The following is a 15,622-nucleotide window of genomic DNA, read 5'->3' on the forward strand; positions in this document are numbered from 1 at the left end:
CTGAAGAGCTGGTAAGCTAGCTGTTATGCTTAAAAGTGTTTGGTAAAATTAGCTTTTTGATAAGTTGATAAATGTAAAAAGGACATATTCATAAAAGTTAAATAGTTTTAAATTTAAATAGGTTTGTTTACATATTAAAATATAAAATAATGAAATCAATATAATTTAATAAAATATAAAGTAAGAACATATATTTGAAAATATATAAAGTAAATCAAGATGTTTATAATTCATAAAATAAGTTGATACAAAAATTATTGTTCAAACACAAATATCAAATTAAAATTACAAAGAAACATATTGAAGAAAAAAGGCCAAAAGAGTTTTAATTGGGAGAAATAATAAATGATGTCATTTATATAAAATAATAAGGATAAAGATGGAAAAAAAGTTAAGAAGCTACTAGCTTATTTTTGAAAAGTTACCTGAAGTAGTGTTTCAAAATAAGCTCTTATTTTAAGCTACTAGCTTATTTTGCGAACATTACCAAACAAAGCTTATAGCTTAATAGTAGCTTAAAATAAGCTCTGCCAAACACAGCCTATATATAAAATGCCTTCTTGGTTGGGAGTACGCAAACTCGTTTCTATGTAATACGTAGTAGTTTACAAATCAATAATGTTGACAAAAATTAAATTCGTGACATTTTGTTACAAATTAAAAATTATGTTCCACTCACTTGAGCACCCTTTTCAGAGTTTATTTGTATTTATTAATGGTTACAAATTTTTGTATATTACTTTGATTGGATTTTAGTTTTTATTTTTATTTTTTATAAGTAAATATAAAATAAGGAGAGAAATCTAAACGATTCACCATATTCTTTAGTTACATGTAACTGTTTTTCATTATTCATTTTCAATTTTTAAAATTTTCATTGAAAGGCTAAAAATGCATTCTCAAATTTAATTATTTAAAAATTATAAAATATGAAGATGTTTAAAATCTAATTATTTTCTTATACGAAAATAGTAATATGAGAAATAAATGACAATCTCATTAAGTTGTGATATGATTGTAATAATAGCGGAAAGTAAGTTGTAATAAATTAATATAAATAGACGAGATGTGAAACTAATTAGACAATAACGATAATGAAGATAGTGGGTTGGGGGGTGTTGGTGTTGATCGGTAGATATGGATATATTGATGAGGTGCAAGCATGATATACCAAAAAAAAAAAATCAAAAAACAAAACAAAAAAAAAAAAAAAAACTTGTTTCTTACCTATCCCATGTTCCTTCTAAACTAAACTAAGTATCCTTGTTCAATTCTGTTTGTTTATTTAGTTTTTTTTTTAAGAGTGTCTTTTGATGTGTTAATTTTGTTGTATCGGTTGGATACTGAGCATGGGTAGTGGGTATCCTGTCGGAGCTACTAGCAGTTAGTCAGGCATGATAGTCAGCTTTGGCAGTGAAAGAAGGAATTAAAATGGCAAATTATGACAAGTCGATCAACCTATGTAAACTATTTTCCTAAATATTATTTTCTTCCCTATATCATCTCCTACTACCTAAATATCTTTATATTCCCTAAGTCCCTTTATATTTCCTAAATCTCACTACATCCATAAAATAGTCTCCTTTACCATATCTACCCAATTACCATAAAGAGATTACATTACTATATGTCTTGTATTTCTTCTACTATAAAAGACCATAATCAAATACAAGAAGGATCATCTACATCCCCGGAAAGGAGGTCAATCAACATGCAATCTTCACCTCTAGATCTCTCTAATACATGTATAAGATTCCCTACAAAATAGTAGATTTTGACTTCACACCGATTAAAAAAATTCATGGTTTTCACTTTTTGATTTTCACGTTAAAAATTATTGTGTCTCCTTTATTTTTTTCCTTTCACTTATTTATTTTTATGCTCTTTCATATTTTACTTCTCATCTAGTCGGTCATGTTGATCTGCGAATTTACCAGTAGTCAGAAAACAAACAGTATCATTTTGTGTGGTTTGAGGTAATGAACAAATGAGATTCTTTGCATTTGCATGTTATTGATTGTCAAATTATGTAAATATAGATTTTTAACCAAACCTAACTAAGAGTCTCATTTTATTTCTCTCATTTATTATTCATTAATCAAACCAACTCTTTCTTTTTTACTTTTTTTTTTTCATTGGTATTGACTTATAATTTATAAATTTAATAATTTTTTGTGTGTTTAATAGTACTTTTAATATAATTTTTAAATATATAAATTTCACATACTAATTCTAAATTGAATATTATAAGAAATTAAATTGTAAATAATTTCAGTCAAGTCTCGTTAATCGAACGCAACACATAAAATGAGATGGAGGTAATATAAGTTAACCTTTGGGACAAAAATTGACACTTTGAAAATAACTCAAGAACTAATCTAAAAGTGACGATGACAATAAATTTAAAATTTTAATCGGTTATATCCATACAATGTATATACTGAATTTGTCATTTTCTCAAACGAACCAGAATGACTAATTGAGTTGAGTTTAGAAATTAGGGTGTGTTTGGTTCGCACATGGGAATCGGAATCGGAATGGGTATCAAATACTTGGTAAGGGTAATGGGTTTTGGTAAAAGTATTTAGCATGTTTGGTAGTTGGGTGGAATGTGAATGATTATTAATAGTTGGGGAAGAAATGATGAAGGGAGATGAAACCCTTATTTAATAAGGGTATGGGTTTTGCCATTAATGGGGTATTCCAAACCCATAGTAGCATTCACAAAACCTATCAACCAAACACTAACAATCACTTTGATACCCATACCTTATGCCTAAACCCCCCAACCAAACACACCCTAAAATTACATTTATTTTTGAGTTAATTCTATTTTTAGTCCTAGATCTATAGGTAACAGTTCTAAATCCTTTTTTATTAGAACATTCACTTTTAGTTCTAGTATTATTGTATCATGGCCATTTTTAGTCCTAGATTTATAGGTGACAATTCTAAGTCCTTTTTTATTAGAACATCCACTTTTGGTTCTAGTATTATTGTGACATGACCAGTTTTAGTCTTTTATCAACAAAATAGTTTAAATATTATTAAATATAAGGGCATTTCGATTTTCAATTATGAAAATTTTCAAAAAATAAACATAAAAATATATATAACGGTTCAACGTACTTTGTATAAAAAAAAGATTAAAGTGTTTTTGCATTTAACGATATTTCAACGATTTTATTGATAGATGACAAAAATCGATCATGCCACAATAATACTATGACCAAATAAGGATATTCTAATATAAAAAAAAAAAGATTAAAAGTGGACTGTCACAAATAAATTTAGGACCAAAAATAAAATTTACTCTTTATTTTTTTAATAATTTAAATAACTACCTAAGGTTAAATCGGAAACAGATGGCAAATGAGAACAAAGTGATTTATTCAAGTGAAATTGGTCATTTTCCGAAAAGAACCACAATGAATAATTGAGTCGAGTTGCCAAGAACTTGTGCTCTAGTGCTACTTGGTTGCACTCCCATATAAAAAGGCATGGGTTTGAACTTCAATGAAAGCTGATATTGAGTTTAGAAATTAAAATTACATTCATTTTTCCAAAAATTTAATTAGGGAAAATTATCATTTTGGTCCCTCAATTGTTTACAAACTGTCAAGTAGTATCTTGTTTTCAATTTCAACTAATTTTGGTCCTTGAATTGTTTAAAATTTTGTCGGCGAAATTTAAAAAATGTGAAAATCACCATTTTGATCCCTAGAAGAGTTCAATTGACGGAATTTTAAACAATTCAATGACCAAATTGATTAAAATTGAAAATTATGAATTATTTTGACCATTAGAAAATAATTGAGGGATCGAAATACTGATTAACTCATTTAACTACCTAAAGGTTAATTAGGAAACAAATGGCAAATGAGAACAAAGTGATTTATAATTTATTGAACTGAAATTGGAAACCTTTGAATGCAATTTCCACCTATCTGCAATTCCCAACCCAAGGAGGCAAAAATATAGCTTTACTGTTGATCACATTACATTGTTGTAGCAAAAGCAGTAAGCAGGTATTTATACAGAGATTTGGGCATTTAGAACAAATGGCAAATGAGAACAAAGTGATTTTTTTTTTTTTTTGAAGGATGAACAAAGTGATTTATTCAACTGAAATTGGAAACCTTAAAATGCAATTTCCAGCTATCTGCAATTCCCAACCCAAGGAGGAAAAAATGTAGCTTTACTGTTGATCACATTACATTGTTGTAGCAAAAGCAGGGATTTATACAGAGATTTGGGCATTTAGATTAGTTGAAACTTGAAACTATGGTGTTCTTCGTCCATCACCTTGCAGCTTTATCAATTCCCAGAACTCTTCATCACTAGTCTTGAGCAAGAAGGGCAATGGAACATAAACACCCCTTCTCACAGCCTCCATATGCCTGGGTTTAATCCGATTCTCCAAGCTGAAAGTGAAGTACTGAGGAAACTCTTTCAACTCTTCCAACTTCCCCTCCATTTCAGTGGCAAAGTAGTGAAATTTGGGCTTGAAATTGTTGTCAATGCTGAAAGTGAACAGCCCTGGGCACCTCAAAACCATCCCCACTGCATCAGTTCTTGAAAACCCCAAGCTGACCAGATAATTGAGCTTAGGGATGAGTGTTTTCTCCACGCTGGAAACCAAAAGAATAGGGTCTTGATAAGCCAGGGAATACAGGTCTCTGAACCCAAGTCTCTGGAGATAGAACAGTGCAGGCTTGAGCTGATCTGGGACACTGGAAATGAGCAATCTTGGGCATTTGTTGATCACTTTCCTGAAATCATGGTCTGGGACTTTAAGGTCAGAGGAGAGGAAAGTGAAGACAGGGATTAGGTCTGATTTGATGTCTGAGGTTAGGATGTTGGGGCACATTCCTATGATTCTCCCCAGGTCTTTTTGGTGGATCCCTTTGGACTGCAAGAAAAGGATGATGGAGTGGATGGAATTTAAGGGAGCTGAGTGGAGATTAGGGTTCTGGGAGAGGGCTCTCCCAGAATCAACACCCATGATTTCTAGGGACAGGATTTTCTCCTTGAATTGGTGGGAGATGTTCTTTTGGGTTGGTTGGTAGAGTGGGTGTTTGTGGAGGAGAGTTTTGGGTTTTGAGGATAAGAGGTTGCTGTTGGATAGGTGGTCTGAGGAGCATGAAGAGAAACAACACATGGAGGAGGAGGGGGAATACAAGGCTGTTGCTGGCATTTTGAGTTTCAGAAATAATGGAAGTGAGAAACAATTCTCTTTTTTCTCATCATATTTCTTTCTACTTTATCTCATTCTTCAAAGACACTTGGCATTTTGCTTGGAAGTTATTGGCCCAGACATGATTGTGTAGATTGGGTGGTTGAGATTGCTTTGGTCCCTTACTTGCAGAACACAACATTATCTTTAAAAAAAAAATTAAAAAAAAAAAAAAACTCACTCAAAGTTTCCACTTGTTCTCAACCGATGTTGTAGAAGATGCTAGTGTAATAATATAAGAAAAACAACACGTCAAAAAAAGAAAAAAAAAACATTTGACCGAGTTAGCCGACTCAAGTGTCTAACTTGACCAATTCAGGTGCCAAGTTGAGTTGGCTAACTCAGGCACCGAGTTTGCTAACTTGAGCGCCTAATTGGCCGTCAACTTAAGAGTAAAATTCCTTCGGCATAAGGACGCCTAACACTTAATCGGCACCTAGGCCAATTTTTGCAACAGTGTTTGCTATACGGATTACAAAAATTACAATACTACAAATAACAACTCCTAGACAATTATATGAAGTAGAGATGACTGATAAATAGCTTCCTCATAATTGTTTTAAACCAACTTGAATTTAGTCTCAGTCGGACGCGCCTAAACGGCCGAGTAATATAATAATAATAAAAAAAACAACACACCAAAAAAAAAAAAAAAAACACTTGACTGAGTTGGCCAACTCAAGGGCCTAATTTGACTAACTCAGTTGGCCGATTCAGGCACCACTTTGCCAACTTAGACGCTTAATCGGCCGACTAATGTTGACCTAAGGGTAAAATCCTTTGCCAACTTAGACGCTTAATCGGCCGACTAATGTTGACCTAAGGGTAAAATCCTTCGGTCTAGGGGCGCCTAAGCCAATTTTTGAGGCAATGGTTGCTATACGGATTACCCAAAATGCAAGACTGCAAATAATAACTCCTAGACAATTATACTCGGTATGAAGTAGAGATGACTGATAAATGGCTTCCTCCTCAGAGAATTGCTTTAAACCACTTAAATTTAGTCTTAGTTTTACAGATTGTCAACAACCAAACAATAATATTACTTCCAACAAAATCGAAAAGAAAAAAAGAATACAGTTGTGACAATTCCATTCAATTCAATACAATGCAATGCACTTCCAGGCATAGCTCTATATATGCACACATCACACCAGTCTAAGCCAATCCACTGCTTGAACCTGCACAAGTGTTAAAAAGAACCATCAAGAATTCATCGCGATAAACGTTAACTAAACTCGCCTTAAACAATAACCACACTACACAGATATACTAAGGTTTCATCGACTAAGAGAATAATGTACTAACCAACTTCTAATTCTGCTGTTGGTTCCTCTGTTTTCCAAACAATGTCTTTCAACCCGGTTGACAGGTTTTTATAGAACTGCACACAGAAGCAAAAGAGGAAATGGTAATCATATTGTTAAAAGTAAAATAAAATAATCAGAACATGCGCCATATAGATGGATGCTCAAGCACAATAAGAATGACCCGTAAACTATTCTGCACCTTGTGGAATTCCAAGGTATCTCCTCCAGCCTTGCGAAGCTCTACTATATGAAGCGAAGGAGTCACCTCAAAAACCTGCATTGAGATTCTACCGGTTAATATATAAGCGTCTAAAAGATCATTAGTATTTGAGGCGATGAGGATGAATGTACCTCTGTTGCAATGGATAAATGACCCTTGCGGCCAGTCTTTTCTCCGTGAAGCTTTAGCTGGTAAAGATATAAAGGAAATGTGCAGTTTCTTATCAGTTTAGACGAGTAAAACTCGAAAACAGCTAATCAAGAACCATTTTAATTTTCTTATGTATCTATATTCGCCAGTTCTTCACTAAGAAAAGTAGAAATGATGTAAACCACAGAAATTATAAGATTAAAAAATTATGATAAAAGCACATAATCAGTGGAGAATAAAGCACTGGCAGTTAAAGAAGTAGATTTGAGGTGTCCAGTCTGTATAAAAATCCAGTGAAAACTTGAAAAGAGAAACACATTCTAATTCTCCTGCACTTGTGTAAAAGATGGTACCAAAAGATACAGAAAAGCGAAGTATCAGAGTGGAGGAGAACAGGAGAGATATTGTGCTTATTCACCTTATAGTTATTTTTCTTCACATTGAAACCCAAAGGTACAGCAGTTTCTTCAATTTTTGAGATTATCTCTGAAGCAGGACATTTTGATGTAAATCTTGTTTCCCTTTTAACAAGTCCCTGTTTATAAAAGATTTGATCAATCAGATGCTGAAAAGATGGAAAATGAAATATTTAACGGTTTCCACTTTCAAGACTGCCTCTTGTTGTACCCTTTTGTTCTAACAATCTTCTTTTGTTTGAGATAGAGGGAACTACTTTTAGAACATACAGGCTTAAAAAGAAAGAACTACGAGAGATATCTAATGATTATGCATTTATGCATAGATAATTTATCATGAATATAAATATCAAATATCGATTTTACACCCAAAAAAAAAAAGGAAAAAGAAACTAAGGCAACAATCAGTTGGAAAATGTTGCATAATTTGATTCTATATAATAAGCTTTCAGAAAGCATACCACTTGCTTTTCAAAAAGAGAACTAAGATTGAGGCCCTGAGATCTAGAAATGAGCTCAAAAGCATTCATCGCAAGTGGTGCATTAGGCAGTTCTTCCCTTCTCTCCACAACGAGATTTGATGAGTCCTTTTCCAAAAAAAAAAAAAAAGTTGATAGAAAATCTTCAAAAACTTTGATGGATACATTTAGCAGAAATGGATAAACACTTACTGCTGATTCATCAAAGATGGCATTGACATCATCAAGATTAACATCTTCCTGTTGGAATACTGGTGGCTGATAACCTTTCTTAAACCAGTCATTCTCAATGACCTCAGCAATTGTGATGCGCTGTTTCATTATAGAAAATCATTCGGTTTCAGGTCATATTCATTACTGAAAGTTGAGAAAACAAAAAGTTTTCCTTTCCTAGATTTGCAGGATATCAATATACCGTTTGGGGATTGGGATCCAGGATTCTTTTGATTAATTTCTTTGCACTTGAGGAGAACCATGGTGGACATGCAAAATCAGCCTTGAAAATCTGCAAAAGAAATTATACATTACTGGATAAAAGCAGACATTGCATTCAGTCATCCCAAGTTTCTTGTTTCATGACATTGCATTAACTAATCAACAATTTAACAACTAAGACTTCACCTTTTTATATAATGCCACAAGATTTGAGTCTTCGAAAGGCAAGTAACCAGCCATGAGTACATAAAGTATTACACCGCATGACCAAAGATCTGCCTTAGCTCCATCATAACCTTTGTTGTTGATCACCTAGGTAAGTAAAGAAGCAAAAAGTAGGGGATTAAAACCAACACTTGAAAACAGTAGATCAACTCATTTACGCAAAAAGCTCAGCAGTACCTCAGGAGCAACATAATTTGGTGTACCGCACGTTGTGTGTAGCAACCCATCTTCCTATGGGGACAGATTAAAATCAGGTTCAACTTACAAAAATCTTACTAGATATTAAAGAATAATTTTAATGTCATTTTGGAAACAACAAGACAATTGGCGCTGTAAACTTTACAAGAGTATGACTCACCCGTACTTGCTGGGGAAGTGCACTCAATCCAAAATCAGAGACTTTGAGAACTCCATTGGCATCCAACAATAAATTCTCCGGCTATGAAACACAGAACATAAAGGTAACAATTAAACTTTCTAACCACCATATATCTCACTTTAAATGGTCCAAAAATTGAGATTACTGGGGACACAAGGAGAATTAAGATCATTTACCTTGAGGTCTCTGTGGAACACACCTCTACTATGACAGTAGTCGACAGCATTAATCAGCTGTTGAAAATATTTCCTTGCTTCATCTTCTTTCAGCCTCCCTTTACTAGCCTGATTCATGAAACATTACCTGGTCAGACATTGTTTTTATAGTATAGAACATTCATAGCAGCTAAAACAACAAAGCAGTCTTACGATTTTGTCAAATAGTTCACCACCAGTAACAAATTCCATAACAATATATATCTTCGACTTGCTTGCCATAACCTGCATTGTTTAAATAAACGGCCAAACGGAGCAATCAAAAACTATAAAACTGCCCAAATGTATAGCATCAATCAATTAAAAGTACAACTTACCAGCATCAACTAGTAACTAGAACAAATAAATAAGCATTCTAAGTATAAGTTCAGCTACAAGATTCTCATTTGTTGTATACAAAAAAAAAAAAAAAACCCAACATTCACATTTAGTATTCATTTGATCATGTTAAGACAAATCCTGAAAAGCAATGTAAAAATAGAATTTGAATTCTAACCTCAAACATGCGAATGACATTGGGATGCCTAATCAATTTCATGGTTGAGATTTCCCGTTTGATCTGCAGCCAAAATGAAAAAAGGAAGAGCATCAATATGATGCAACAGTAAAGCACTGTTCTATTCTTGATAATGAAAGTGCTCTTTCTCTTAAGATTAGAAACAGTTCTTGCAGATGATTGTGCAACATCCAGAACAAATTTTAACCAAATTCAATCAAAAGCCTACTCTAAATGTCAGTAGATGCAAGATCCAACAAAATGCACATAAAATTAACCAAATAAACAAGATTTCAAGAAACCCAGCACTTGGAAACGTATGAACATTCATTCATGCACAGATACATATATACAAGTAGTCAAAGTAGATACCTGGCCAACCATCTTATGCTTAAGAAGCTTCTCTTTATCAAGAATCTTGATAGCCACACTCTCCTCTGTTTCCAAATTCCTAGCAAACTTCACCTTTGCAAATGACCCCTCTCCCAAAGTCCTCCCTAACTCATACCTACCCACTCTTGTTCTTCTACTCCCAGCACTTGAACTTGAACTCGAAGCCATCTTCACACTTTCTTTCCTAAGATCTGTATATCTAATCACAGGGTTTCTATATGCGGGTCAGAGTATGTAAATGAATTCAATTCATTAGCTCAGATCAATTAAATACAAATCCCATCCATTTTTTACCCCAATTATTCTACACTAAAGCCTCTTCTTTTTACAGGGCTGCCACACTTGAGACTTGGCAACATTCATCTCTGCTAATTTACAATTTCTTACAAAAGCAAACAAATAAACAGGAAGAAAGAAAAGAGAGATCCGGGATCACGGAGAGGAGAGGCAAAAGGGAGTGATGGTAAAACCAAAAGGCGGCGGCGATTCGAGAAGTGAAAAAGAAGCGACAGACGCCATACAACACAAGGTAAACGCCGAATATACCAATGAGTATAAAGGGGTGTCGTAAAGATCCTCTTTTTTCACATGATACGTGAAAGAATAACGGAGTTTGGGATCGGGATAAGGCGGGATACTGGCAGGAAATGATAGGAGGGGGATTTGGGAATCTGGGTAAATTATGTTTGGCGGTGAAAAGGGTGGATCATGGAAAAGAAGAAAGCGGGGTATGGAGATTTGACGAGAGAGAGAGAGGCGTGGCTGCGTGGGGTTTGATGACACAGAGACTACAGGAAGAATGAAATGAAACTTTCAAGTCTTCAACTAGGGAAGGCGATAACTGTTTTACACTGTTCACTGTTGTGGGCCCCCTGCTGATTGAGTGTGGGCCCCACTTCACTCCTCCTTGCCTGTTATTTTTATAATGATATTTTTTACTTGCTTAAATAAAATTTGTATTGTTTAATTGGTAAATCATAATTTTGTCCTACCAATTTTTTCGAGTTATAAATATAATTTTTTCTTTTGATTAATATAAATGCAATCATCTATATATATATATATATATATTAAAACAGGAGTGCGAGCTTTCCTGCTCATTTTAGTCCAAAAAATTTGAAATCAGTCAACATAATATTATATAATAATTCCTTATAAAAAATTTTAGCCTTCCTTATCATTTCTTATTTATGACTAAAATTGACAAAATATTCAAAATATGATTCCATTCCTTATTATACACGAAAATTAATGAAATATTTTATTCAATTCTATTCCTATATGGATTCCTTATTTATGTACATATATTAACAAAATAGTCATACGGAAAGTAATAATTATTAAACAAAATTATAGTTATTATACCACGCAATTCAATTATGGTTCAAAATATTGTAATCTTGCGTATTTTTTTATTTTATATTCGTAAACAATCAAATTACTATATGATGTATATTATAGTATTCAAAAAATATTACTATATTATGTTAATGTACGTAATTAAATTCCTCTCATGATAATATTCAAAAAAAATTCCAACAACCAAATTACTATATGATGTATACTATAGTATTCCAAAAAAATATTACTATATTATGTTAATGTACGTAATTAAATTCCTCTCATGATAATATTCAAAAAAAAAATTCCAACAATCAAATTACTATATGATGTATACTATAGTATTCCAAAAAAAATTACTATATTATGTTAATGTACGTAATTAAATTCTTCTTATAATAATATTCAAAAAATAATTGCAACAATCAAATTACTATATGATGTATATTATAGTATTCAAAAAAAATATTACTATATTATGTTAATATACGTAATTAAATTCCTCTCATGATAATATTTAAAAAAAAATTCTAACAATCAAATTACTATATGATGTATATTATAGTATTCCAAAAGAAAAAAATTATTATATTATGTTAATGTACGTAATAAAATTCCTCTGATGATAATATTAAAAAAAATTCCAACAATCAAATTACTATATGATGTATATTATAGTATTCAATAAAAATATTACTATATTATGTTAATGTACGTAATTAAATTCCTCTCATGATAATATTAAAAAAAATAAAAATTCCAACAATTAAATTACTATATGATGTATATTATAATATTAACAAAATTTATTACTATATTATGTTAATGTACTATAATATAGATTAGTTATATAATATTTTCAAAGAATTCAAAGTATTTATAAAATCAATAAGTTAATTATTTTACTTCCATTTATAATGAAGGGTAATGCAAATGATCTTCCACCTGACATGCAAGGGATTGTGGATAAGGAAGTCCTATTTAAAGTGCAAGTGAAGTCTGAGCAGCGAAATAATTACCATGGCTCTTTCACAGTAATGAAACTCAACCGTGATGCAACACTTATCTCAAAGGTCCACGAGTCTTTGATGAGAGAGAATCAGGTTATTAATAATATTTTTTATTTGTGATAAGGAGAACACTCAAAGTAATTCCACAACAAATATTGTATAAAAAGAGGTTTTTCAAAATTTGTAAAATGTTATTATAATATTTCAACATAGTTTCATTCATACAATTCTACAATGATTTTCCATTTTGTAAATTTCTTCCTTAATTCATCATATCATAATTGTTGTCGTGCATCGCACGGTTAAAACACTAGTTAATTTTTTTTATTTTTTTGAGAATACCACTAGTTAATTATTAAAAGGTAAAAGCTTGTGTAAGACTATCTCATAGATCTTTGCCCGTGGGGCCGTGAGATGAGTCGGGTAAAAATAAAAATATAATACTTATACTAAAAAAAATAGCCAAGGACCTTGTGGTCCAGTGACATCAAACTCTTCCCTTTATACGGGAGGTGGTGGGTTGATATAATGTACATTCAGCACACAAATAATGTACATCCCCTTAATACAATGTACATTTTTAATATACTAAAAGTATATTATTTTTATATTGAATGCACATTATTTGTTAATATGGTCCGCACAATAATGATTGGGGCAGTCAACGGCGGGCCAACGCTATTGTTAAAATAGAGGAATATAAAGAAAATATGTATTTTGTATTAATGAATATTGTTTGTACTCTCCCCATGCATGGGGTCTATTTATACAAGATAAATATTGCTTGTACCCTCGTCAATTCGTCACCCCAAAACCTTAGTCTATATTCCGCAAATTGAATCAAAGGTTTTCATGGAACACACTTCCTCCTTGCCCCAAGTGGTACTACCATTTTACTCATCTCAACCGCACAACTCTCAATTTATCTTTTAGAAAAACACACTAGATAAATTGTTCAAGAAAAATAGTCTTTATATTTAATAATAAAGTGTACTCAGAACTCATTAAAACACACAATAAATAACGAATTAATAAGACACAAAGAAAGTATACAACATAATAGACAACTCAAAATCCTTTAAAAAAAAAAAAAAATAGACAACTCAAAATTTCTTTTTTCCACATTTTGATGTACCATATTTTAGAGTTTTGAAGCCACCAACTCTTGACCTTGGATTCACATTCAACCCCCCTCTCCCACGATTACTCAATTGACTTTAATACAGTTGTTGAGCGTTTAATAATTGTGATTGATTTTTATTATTTAGTTTATTTTAAAAGTTTATGTTTAGGGGTTGTGATGTATCGCTAATTTAAATATATTTAAAATAACAATTTTATAAGGTAATTGGAGTATATTTTTATTATATCTAGGGGAAGGGAACCCCCAAACATTAAACAGGATAATTGGAGTACATTTTTTTTTTGAGTACTATCGACTTTAATTTGTAACAATGTGGTATCGACTCTGTAACAATGTAGTATCTGTTCATAACTACTTTCTCAATCAAAGGAAACACAAAGAGTCAATATCGCATCTGCTGAAGCTCGAACTCATCGCCTCTCATGTGGAGTGCAACCAGGTACTACTAGACTACAAAATCTTTAGCAATGAATAAAGGATAACTTAGAGAAAATATTATGTTAATAGTTTTTAAATTTAAAAAATAAAAAAGGTATTATCTTGAATGAATAAAAAACTAGTAAATAGAACGTGAAGTAATATTTAGTAAACAAGGAACATGTTGCAACCAATAATTATGGACTATATTGTGAGGAGGAGTATAAAATAATAATGGACACGACATGTGTGTGACGAATGATGAGGAGGAGGTCGTTAGATTTGTTTGTACGTCAGTGTACGTTTACTGTGTACATAATGATGTTAGAAGTTAGAAGTTAGTTGGTAAACGAGATTTTTCAACAAAAAAAAGGTTGGGCCGTAAAAATTGGGCCTCCTCACATCGACCGTCAAGCCCATCCTCATTTTTTTTTCAATCATTATACGACGAACCAAAATTCACGCTGCACTATGAATCTTTGATTCATGTGTTTGTGTTATGACTTTTTGTGTCTTGCGTTATAAAATTATATATTTTATAAGTATAAATTTTGTACTTGCAACAAATTAGTAATTGTATTTTATGTTATGAATTTTGGTGTCTTATATTGTAAAATTTTGTGTCTATGAACTAGAGGCGGATCCAGCATGGAGGCAGCTACCCCACCCCACCCCCAAATATAGCTCTTATATATATATATATGTATGTATGTATGTATGTATGTATAAAACAGTTTTAGGTTCAAGGTTCAAATCCTAAATGTGTAAAGGTAGTTCATCCTCTTTCGTAGCTTTATATATAATTTTTATAATGTGTTTTCTATTTGAATTATTTTATCAAATTAATTATGTTTCATATACTGTTATTAATATTTGTATAAAGTTTTGATGTGTTTTATTTTTTGTCTATATCCAACAATATTTATGACTATATTTCTTTTAAGTGTTTCATTTTTTTTAATACTACCGATTCTATTACAATGCAATATATGTTCATTACTACTTTCTCAACCTATTAAAGAGAGTCAATATCGCTGAGACTCGAACCCACAATCTCCATATAAAGGAGCAACTTGGTGCTACATCTTTTATGTTTTGCCCCCACTAGGACATTTTTCTGGATCCGCCACTGCTATGAACACAAATTAAGTACCTAAATCAGATTTAAGAAATAAGTAAATATATAACATGCATATGTGTCTTGTGTTATGATTTTTTGTGTCTTGTATTATGAAATTATGTACCTTACAAGTATGGATTATGTACCTCGTCATTTCAATCTAATTGGGTCCATAATGCTATGCTACATGTCTTGTGTTGTGATTTTTTTTTAATATTTTTTTTGTATTATGAAATTCTGTACCTTACGAGTATGAATTATGCAACTCGTTAGTTTCAATCCATGGTCCATAGTGCTATGTGGACATTGGTCCATGATATAAATTGCCCTTTTTTTTTTTTCAATCGTTATACAATGGACCAGATCTCACATTACAGTATGCATGAAACTTAGTTCATCTGTTTGTGTTTTGTGTTTGGCGTTATAACTTTTTGTTTCTTCTGTTATAAAATGGCATGGTTGCAGTAAGCTCTAGGCACTAGTCGGGTGGTAGACTAGCGCATAGACGGTGACCTATAAAAACAAAAAATTAATGCATGTATGTGGGTGTATGTTATATATATATATATATATATATATATATATATATATATATATATATATATATATATATATATATATATATATATATATATA

The 15,622-nt window shown here is 31.8% G+C and overlaps 2 protein-coding genes across 2 annotated transcripts; both read right to left on the minus strand.

Annotated features, from left to right (window-relative positions):
- Positions 1 to 3,883: 3,883 nt before the first annotated feature.
- Positions 3,884 to 5,254, minus strand: LOC116025706 (transcription termination factor MTEF1, chloroplastic). Its single transcript, XM_031267043.1, has one exon. It carries the CDS (start codon positions 5,195 to 5,197, stop codon positions 4,283 to 4,285), a length of 915 nt encoding a protein of 304 aa, XP_031122903.1. The 5' UTR covers positions 5,198 to 5,254; the 3' UTR covers positions 3,884 to 4,282.
- Positions 5,255 to 6,186: 932 nt separating this feature from the next.
- Positions 6,187 to 10,750, minus strand: LOC116025695 (CBL-interacting serine/threonine-protein kinase 23-like). Its single transcript, XM_031267032.1, has 15 exons — positions 9,934 to 10,750; positions 9,562 to 9,624; positions 9,219 to 9,290; positions 9,027 to 9,134; positions 8,830 to 8,910; positions 8,649 to 8,702; positions 8,433 to 8,558; positions 8,227 to 8,316; positions 8,004 to 8,123; positions 7,794 to 7,919; positions 7,335 to 7,451; positions 6,898 to 6,954; positions 6,746 to 6,820; positions 6,545 to 6,620; positions 6,187 to 6,417 (listed from the first exon to the last, which is right to left on the minus strand). The coding sequence occupies exons 1-15, from the start codon at positions 10,120 to 10,122 to the stop codon at positions 6,395 to 6,397; spliced, it is 1,377 nt and encodes a 458-aa protein (XP_031122892.1). The 5' UTR covers positions 10,123 to 10,750; the 3' UTR covers positions 6,187 to 6,394.
- Between the last annotated feature and the right edge of the window lie 4,872 nt (positions 10,751 to 15,622).

This window comes from Ipomoea triloba, chromosome 1, assembly GCF_003576645.1.
Source record: "Ipomoea triloba cultivar NCNSP0323 chromosome 1, ASM357664v1".
Taxonomy (NCBI): Eukaryota; Viridiplantae; Streptophyta; class Magnoliopsida; order Solanales; family Convolvulaceae; genus Ipomoea; species Ipomoea triloba.

What these genes read in the sequence shown, in the direction of transcription:
- LOC116025695 (XM_031267032.1), bottom strand. Translation starts at nt 10,122, where the DNA reads ATGGCTTCGAGTTCAAGTTCAAGTGCTGGGAGTAGAAGAACAAGAGTG. An exon ending in TGGATCCCAATCCCCAAACG is followed by an intron (nt 8,124 to 8,226) that starts GTATATTGATAT and finishes ATAATGAAACAG; the next exon opens with CGCATCACAATTGCTGAGGT. An exon ending in ATACCTTGGAATTCCACAAG is followed by an intron (nt 6,621 to 6,745) that starts GTGCAGAATAGT and finishes TTCTGTGTGCAG; the next exon opens with TTCTATAAAAACCTGTCAAC.
- LOC116025706 (XM_031267043.1), bottom strand. Translation starts at nt 5,197, where the DNA reads ATGCCAGCAACAGCCTTGTATTCCCCCTCCTCCTCCATGTGTTGTTTC.